The 9,357-nt window shown below is 36.9% G+C and overlaps 1 protein-coding gene across 2 annotated transcripts in view; it reads right to left on the reverse strand.

Annotated features, from left to right (window-relative positions):
- The window catches only part of LOC102583427 (probable prefoldin subunit 3), a 33,038-nt gene that overhangs the window by 8,500 nt on the left and 15,181 nt on the right, over positions 1–9,357 (reverse strand). For both annotated transcript variants that reach the window (XM_006354252.2, XM_015311791.1), the window contains exons 4-5: positions 2,449–2,568; positions 2,247–2,348 (exon numbers count right to left, since the gene is read on the reverse strand). In XM_006354252.2, coding sequence (XP_006354314.1) covers positions 2,247–2,348; positions 2,449–2,568 — 222 coding nt within the window. The remainder of the gene's footprint in view (positions 1–2,246; positions 2,349–2,448; positions 2,569–9,357) is intronic.

Genomic DNA, 9,357 nt, shown 5'->3' on the forward strand with positions numbered 1-9,357 from the left:
AATTAGATTTGGGGAATCTGTAACGGAGCATGCTGTTAAGGAATTTGAAGAGGTAAGATAGTAAAGGCCTTGTGATTCATGTCCTGTTCCAATCATTTTTCCCGTACTGCGGTCCTGCATGAGAAAAAAATCATCAAAAAAGGTTATGCTACAATGTAGGGCTTTCGTCAAACGACTAACCGATGCTAGATTAAAAGGAGAACCAGGGACATAAAGAACAGAGTCTAGGGTGACAGAAGATACGGGTTTGGCTTTTCCAACCCCTTTTGGTTTTGTTTGGATCCCATTGGCTAAAGTAATAGCTGGAAGAGATTGTGAATAAACAATATCAGACAATAGTGATTTTTTACCAGAGATATGATCAGAAGCCCCTGAGTCTATGACCCATGATCCAAGAGTGCTAGACTGTGACACACAAGTAAATGAATTACCCAGAACAGAAACATCAGGTTGTGCAACCGAAACTACTTGTGGAGACGTTTGTTTATTTCCACGATACCGAAGGAACTCTTTATATTCCTTTACAACAATAGGATCATAACTGGATGGTGGACCATGCAAAATATAACATATGTCACGAGTATGTCCAGGTTTATGACAATGACTACATTTGGATCGAGGTTTTCCAAAACGTTGTTTACTTGCGCGATTTCGAAGGAGCTCATTATATTCCTTTAGAACAATAGGATCATAACTGGGTGGTGGACCATGCAAATATAACATAAGTCACGAGTGTGTCCAGGTTTATGACAATGACTACACTTGGATCGAGATTTTCCAAAACGTTCTCTCCTTCGTCGATTCTCCATGGACTGGTATGTATGCTGGAAACGTCTGAAAATATTGGAAGCTGCCGGAATCTGCCCACAGTGGCCTGAAAATTCTGATTTTATCGGGAACTTGCCAGAAACTGCCCTACAGTGGTCTGCCTTCGCCGGAAACTGGGTTCTGGTCGGAAATACTGGACGACCCCAACAGAAGAAAACTGCTCGAAAACAGATGACCGGAGCAGCACTCAAGCGCCAACGAGTGACCAGATCTTGCCAGAAAACTTCCACCTTCGAACGGCGCGTGAGGGGCTGTTTTCCGGTGGATCTAATTGGGGTTCGGTCGCCTGAGCTTCCCGAGCCTCGTGATGGTGTTGTCTTTCGCACAACACCTTCAGAACGAAAGATGACACAAATCAGTCCCAACCGTCGTCGCCGAAATTTGACACGGTGGCTTGAAGTTTCTCACCAATGCTCTGATACCATGTGAGAAATATATGGAAAAAATATTATTGAATTGTGTATCTAAATAGTTACATTGATACCCTATTTATAGACACTACATTGGAATCCTTTTCCAACTAGGATTCCTATTCTTATTCCTATTCCTATTCCTTTTCCTATTCCTATTCCTATTCCTATTCTAAGTAGGAAATACTTATTTCTATTCTAACAGATAGTTTTGCCTATAGTAGTGTCTTTTAATGAAGGGCAAAAAGTTCAATCAACATTTCTCAGGACTTCCATGTTTTTGAAGTAATATAGATAGATTATGCATGGATCAGGTATATGTAGTGTTATCAAAGGCGCGCTTAAGCTCTGAAGCGAGGCTCAAAATGCATTGAGCGCTTCACCTCGCTTTATGTGCGATTCACTTATGTCATCGAGGCTCTAAGACATACTTTTCCTTGTGAATGAGCATTTCCGGAAGAGGTGAAACCAAAGCATTGATATTTCACTTTATCATAAAAACAAACAATTACTTTGTCCATATATTTGTTATTTATGCTTATAATTATTAGTCTTGGACTAAACATACATATATATATATATTTGTATGTTTTCTCCATTTGCGCCTTTTCTCAATAAAACCCACCCTTTTTTTGCTTTTTGCACTTAAAGCCCCAACAAACATTAGAGTAGTTTTGTGCTTTACGCTTTTGATACCATTAGGTATATATTATGGCGAATTCTTCAGAAAAAATTGTCACTTCCACAATGGAATCTGAAAAGTGAGATCTTGAGCTACTAAAAGCTTTTGCTTCAAAAATTTGCTCACTTCCAACATTAGATGCATTCACAGGTAATTTACAAATCAATTTCTTTTTTTGGACATAAAGCAATATCATTTTCTTGCATAGCATATGCAACACAAGTTTGAAGTAAATGAAAACCAACTACTAGAATGTAAAGACAATTTATTGCCAGCAAAACACTGCCCAAGTTATAGTCCGACATAAGAGTTAAAGCAGAATGGACCTGAGTGATTGTCACTTGATCCCTCAAAAATTGTAGATCGGCAACAAGAACTTCTAAGCTGGCTTTTGCATTTTCCAAGTTTTTCTTAAGAAGGGTAGTAGCCTGCTCCATCAAACATGCAACAATATCTCTTGATTAGCACTACAAATATCACAGTATTCAAGGCTACAGGAAGGTCTCGTTTCAACTACCAGACAGATACCTCTTCACATGAATACTCCAGCATGACATTTGCCCCAAGCCATAGACACACCGAATCAGATTCTTCAATTCTTGCCCGAGAATAAATCCCTTCTGACACTTCAAAATCAGCAATTAGTGCCTGCAACCAAGCAGCCAACCAGAGGAATAAACTTAATGGAAGGACCTTTCAAATGATTTACATATCAAGGAAACAAAATTGTGGCCAAACTATATTATGTGGACTTCTCATCTGTGTTGATACCATTTTCATTAAGGTGTAAGAGTCGTATAGTACTTCAACCTTCTAAAAACACCAAAAAGCTATCAAAAATAGAGTATACCTGTACCGCACTTTAGTATACACATTTCAGAATTTGTTCAGTTCTTGTTCAATTCATAAATGAAGTACACCCGACCAATTAACAAACAATTTCTTCAATTCTTGCTCGATCAGTTAAGCATTCAGAATACACAAACTAAATTCTTACAGAGATGGTGTCAGCAATGTGGCCATTTATTGAATATCCATTACTAGTTAGGAGGAGCCCGTGCTATGCACGGACCCAACATCGACCTTGAGTTAATATTTTTTTATAATAATTAGAAATGAATTTTTTTTCTTTTTGATAGCTTCCTAATTCTAACTTTCCACCTAACAACACAAGATCAAAGAACATGTTGATATATTCTACATACTTTTAAGTTTAAGATCATAAGATCCAAAAGTCTTCTTTATTTTCTTAATTCTTTCTCTAGTCAAAATCAAACAAACAAATTAAAACGAAAGGAGTATTAGTTCTCTAATAACATGAAAAGTTCAGCTTTTAAACAAGTGCTTTCCTTTGTCAATTTTTATATGTCCGACTTTGCATAGCCCTTAATCAGGGGAGGCTCAACGTAACCGGGGGCCTAAAGCAAAATTTTAATTAGAGGCCTAAAATCTAAACAAACTTCATATGTATTTATTTAAAATTTATTTTTCTTACACTTTTTAAATGCAAATTATTACTTAATATTTATTATAAATGATTTTTTGATCTTTTTTTAATTATTAGTTTTAGATAAGATTTTATGAATTCAATATTGAAAAACATCTTTTCACTGAGACAATCATTATATGAATTGTGGACATAATTCTATAAGTTAATACATTAACAAATTATAAATAAAGATGAGAATTAAAACAAAATGGGTATATATATATATATATTTAAAATATAATTTTTATCATGTATAATAAATTTTTTCTATGAAAAAAATTAACACATAATTTATTCTTAGTAAAAATTTGAGACCCCGCCTAAGGCATATGCCTTAAAAATCAAAGCATAGAGCCGACCCTGCCCTTAATGAACAATAAATAAAATGACAATTTTACTATATCATTCTTTAAATGTAATTAATCCAATGTTTTGAATAAGAATAAATTAGGAACAAAGTACAAACTTATCTATAAATTTTTAAACAGGATGAATAAAAGTAAAAATCATTCCCTCAAGTATAAGACAATTTTATTTAGTTTGAATTTAAATAGTTAATGATATTGTAAATTTTTGTGGAGCCCAGGTGGTAATGATAGCATGAGCATCAAAGGATGCTAGCCTCATTGAGACTTTTAACCTTTATTTTTTTGTTATTAGCCACATATTGAGCCGAATCTCTTTTAATTGATATCATGGCTTTGTTTGATCCAAAAGTTGATCCTTATGTCAAGAAGCAAAATGAAAACAATGGTAGAAGTGAAGTAGGGTGGAAATGTTTTTTGTGGTAAAATTATAGAAGGGAGGTGAAAAATTTACCCATGACAACCAAATTTAAGTCTTCTTGATTCCATGATTAATGCTTTGTGAAAGTTAAAGTACACTAAGGGCAAGCCTATGTTATGTTAGGATATGTAAGAACATCATTTGTGAGAGTAAAAGTTTGACTTTGAAAAATAGGCTTTGGTTTGAAATACAATATACAAACATGATGAGTGAAAAGCTATACTAAAGAGGGCATTCATGATGCACATTTGGGTGAATTGTACTTTGGTGTGTTCTTATATGAAGAGTCATTCATTGAGGCTATATGGTGTTAATTGGTATACTAAAATGTGAACTACATTGTTAATTTGTTGCATGAAGTGTGGATTACAAAAGCATGATTAAATGTGCATGGTTGATTTTAATGCGGGTAGATGAGTCCAAAGGCGTGAATGATGAGTTGGGAATCGAGAGTTTGTTCGAGGCCGAACAAAAGCTTAAGTTTGGGTGGTGATCTTGGGCATATTTATACGCCCATTTACCTGTATATGCCTTATGTTTTGAGGACGTGCTTGATTATAATTGATAGTTTTGATTGAATATAGCAATGAATGCACACTAACCTACATGATTAGCATATGCAGGGTTTCCTAAAGGATTATGAGCTAAATAGGAGGTGATGGGAGCGAAAGGAAACGAGCACGACAAAAATCAAGGCTGAATATTATGAGTGGCTAAAAGCCTTTGTTTTGGGGTTGTAGCAACAGGTAATTGTTGAACATCGATTGTTTTGAATTAATGTTGGCTATCACTTAAATTACTTTTGTATCCTTATTTTAGTATTTCATGATTGGCCACCATTGAGATAAATATATTGTCTATTCTTGAACTCGAGAGACGGAGAGGTAGATAGACCAAAGAATACAAAGAACTCGATCTCTCTTGCATATCACTTGTTCAAATTCGTGTTTAGGATTGACACCCGGACAAACACCGAAAAAAACAGGATATAATATAAATGCTCGCCAATTGAGCATGTCTATACCCGCTCAACGATGTAGTTAGATAGTCAATTGGAGTGGGCGATTAGAGGTCGAGAGATCATGATCATAAAACCAACCTCGTAAATCAGTAATTCGATAACCATAGTTAATTCATGCATGAAATGTGATACATGAAACCTTAAGCATGTTATAGCCCTAGAATTGTCCCTTAATTGTTTAAATCACCGAAATAGAAGTTGTCGTTATTAGTTACTTTTATAATTCAATTACTCGCAATAGTAATATTAAATAAAATACAAGTTTGTGAAAATACTTTCTTTAAATTGTGGAACTAATAGAATTGATATAAATTGATCGTAAGTCCTTTGGGTTCGATAATTCGGTTCTAAAAAAGTCATTAATTACTTCTGCGACCACGTACACTTGCGTGTGCATTTGGGAGCACCAGTTATCACCTTGCTTTAGCCACAAGACTCCGAATTTTTGTCTCCATTTGGACTCCTCATTCTTGGCCAACTCCTCCAGTTCAACTACAATTGTTGTTCTCACCATCATCTCCTCTCAGATAGTTCTCTACTTTCCAGCAACAAATCAAGTTTAGTCAATTCTTCAAGCAAATTGTTCTTCTCATTTCCCCAAAAGTAGCTCTGCTCCAGACTTCAAGTTTATGTTTCAACATCCTTAGTTTGCTACTATGCTTGTAATCAGGGCAACCTTGTACTACGAATTCATCCCACCAATTTTGTACCATCTCATTGAAACCCTCCACCTTTAGCCACCAACTTTCAAACTTAAAGTTTGACCTCTTTTGCTCCAATTTCCACCTTCCAGTAAGACTGGACTATGATCTGACATTACCTTAGGCGATTTTTTTTGCCTGATGTTGTTAAAGGTCTCCTCCCATTCCATGGAGAAGAAGAATCTGTCTAGTCTAGCTGCACCAGGATGATTTGGACCCCTAAACCATGTGTATCTCCCTCCAATCATGTGGGGATCATGAAGCTCCATATCTTGTATCCATTGAGCAAAGTCAGTCATCACATTTGTCATTCTATTACACCCTCTTCTTTCCCCCATGGTTCTGTTGGTATTGAAATCACCACAAGCCACCCAGTGTCCCCCACCACATAGCTCCATGGTTGCTGATATTTCTTCTCAGCACAACAATTTTTCCTCCCTGGTATGAAGAGCATACACCCTTAGTGAGGTACCAACTGAAAGACGTTTGGGTTGATATGAATTCATACGTGATGAAATGGTGTCCCCATTTCAATCTGATTTCCGGTCCATATCATGCTGTCCCACATGAACAAAATACACCCCCCCCCCCAACTACCTTCTGCTTCCATGAATCCATATCGCATTCATCTACAAGCCCATAACTGTTTATCAATATCTTCTATGTTCTTACTCAACTTTGTTTCCGGGAAGCAGTACACATCTGCTTTCCATTTCTGAAGTAAGTTCTTCACCAGGACTCTGGTGCTAGGTTTATAGAGTCCCCTTACATTCCAAGTGACTAAGTTAACTTTCATTGGTAAGTTAAGCTTAGATTTCTCCCCCTGTTCCCACCACCTCCTACTTCTTCATTCAAACAGGACTTTAAATTCTTTAATTCATTCTTCCAGTGCCTCTGCTTTTTGTAGTTGAGGTTGTCTTTGCTTGACCCTTTTTATCTAGAACAAATTTCCTCACATCAATTTTCATAAGGAGCTCTAAAGTTTCTTTTCTGAAACCTTCGAAAGAAACCCCGTAACTGTTGCTCAGTTCCAATATGTGGGAATTGACCCAGTTCGAAGCGTCTGATTCGGCTTCTTCATGGGTGAAGGGGGTTTGGATATTCACTGGTTCTGCATCGTGAATTTGCTGGATTTGGAGGTTTCCTTCTGATCTTTGCATGTTGTGGTCCCCTGTACCTTCCTCTTCTCTTTCTGTTTGAATTTCATTACCAACTTCTTTCCTCCTGCCTGCTTCATCCTCTGGATACGAGTTTATTTTTTCCCCTCCGTTCACCTCCTCCGACAAGTGTGGTGTGCTGCATGTCTCGGCCATGCCTTCCCATCCTTCGAAGGGTTTAAGGAATTTAGAAGCTAATCAGTGTTGTCAAAGGCGCGCTTAAAGCACGCTTAAGCCCTAAAGCGAGGCTTAAAACGTGGTGAGCGCTTCACCTCGCTTTATGTGCGCTTCAGTGTTATCATCAAGGTTCTAAGTCATATTTATCCTTGCCAATGAGCCTATGTTGAAGAGGCGACACTGAACAATTGATATTTCACGTAAATCAAATAAAAAAATCAATTTCTTTGTTCATATATTTGTCATTGATGTTTTATAATTATTAGTTTTGGACTAAACACATATATTTGTATTTTTTTCTCCCTTTGCGCCTTTTTTAATTAAAGCCCATGCTTTATTTGCGCTTTTCGCTTAAAGCCCCAATGGACCTTAGAGCTTTTTTGCGCTTTTCGCCTTTGATAACACTGAAGCTAATTCCTTGAGTTCATTTAAACCTTTTGTCGTGCTTACATGCTCCTCACGTGACACCACAATCTTTTTGATTAGGTTCTTTTGGAATAGGATTTTGTCTTTAAAATTTGAAACCAATGGACCTTTACCCGCAGGAGGCTGGCCCAACTTCAAATTTGAATTTTCTGAAATTTCACGTGTTTGCAGTGACAACACATGGTTCAGAATTGCCACCTGCAGGGTTTTCTCCATTACCCATCGTGTAATGACTCAAAGGCTGACAGTTTTGACTTTTGTCTTCTTCGACGTTGATTCTTGTCAGTGACTATGTCCAGAGTTGCATAAAGGAGATAATTCTGACACTGACAATGGTACCTCCTTAGGTGTTTTAGACCCATCACTTCGAACTCTGATGGCTACAGAGTTTTATCTCCTCCTCCGTCTCGACCCAGCCTCCAATGACCTTGTTCGACTTGCAAATTCGAACAAAAATATTTCGTCTCCCATCTCATAAATGTTAAGCCCATGTGTTATCTTTCAAATCCTGTTCAACCATCTCCTAACATCAGATAGCGTGGCCATTTGGTTAGTCGTATTCTCGAATTTCCCCACTAGACTTTTCTTTAGGACTTCACCAAAGGTGTTGGATTTTTCATCAATGTAGATAGGGCCCCCCTTCATTAAAGATGCCACCACATTATCCTCAGCTTCTTTATTGCTAGCCCATTTACTACTTCTGAGAGACTCTGCATATGGAATGTTGTTATCAATCAATCTGTGCAAATTTCTGTTTTCTTCAACCCTCCTTACAACAATGCATCTTCCCACTTTATCTACAATAGCCTCCCAACCTGAGTTGAACATTAGCTCTGGGATAATAATGACAGACCTTCTTCTTCCTCTCACAAGCTAATATACCTACCAAATTTGTTGTAATTTCTGGCACAAAAAAATTTTGCCCTATCCTTTGATTTCCTCCATCTCTTAACCACATTCCCTTTTGTTTTCGAAGCTTCCCGCAAAACTTGAGAGACCCAGATCATAGATTGTCTACTGAAAGAAGTTCAAATGATGGCTTTTCTGCTTCTTTCAGTCCATTCATACCATTCTCTTGTTGTCCCCTTTAGTCGTGTGATGTCAAAAGATTTAAAACCAACGCAAAATAAATACAATCTTCCATTGATGAAGAAGGTTTGTGTTATTTAAAAAAAAAAAAGTTTTCAACAATTGGAAGGATCATCGGAGGGTTGGTCAGGGTGGATCCCCCTCTTAGAAAGTAGGAGAGAGAAGAAACTCGATAACTGTGCCAAGGAGCATTTTATAATACGAATGCAACAAAAGTCAGTATTGTAATTGTCTTATACTTGTGGGAATGACATCCACTTGTATTTGTCCAGTTCAAAATTTAAGAGAACTTATTACTTCGTTCCTAGTTTATTCTTACTATTAAGGGATAAGGGTCTGAAAAATACCCCAACTTTGGCCGAAATTATTGTTACGATACCAAACTTTATGGAGGACCTATTACCCCCTGATCTATTTAATAGTGTATTTTAAAGGTATATATGTGCTCACGTGGACACATTACTATTTATAATTTTGCATTATTTTTTATGTCCACGTGGGCAAATATATATGTTTAAAATACGGTATTAAATAGTCTGGGGGGTAATAGGTCCTCATTAAAGTTTGGTATCGTAACAACAATTTCGGTCA

This window comes from Solanum tuberosum, unplaced genomic scaffold (assembly GCF_000226075.1).
Source record: "Solanum tuberosum cultivar DM 1-3 516 R44 unplaced genomic scaffold, SolTub_3.0 scf00169, whole genome shotgun sequence".
NCBI classification, from domain to species: Eukaryota; Viridiplantae; Streptophyta; class Magnoliopsida; order Solanales; family Solanaceae; genus Solanum; species Solanum tuberosum.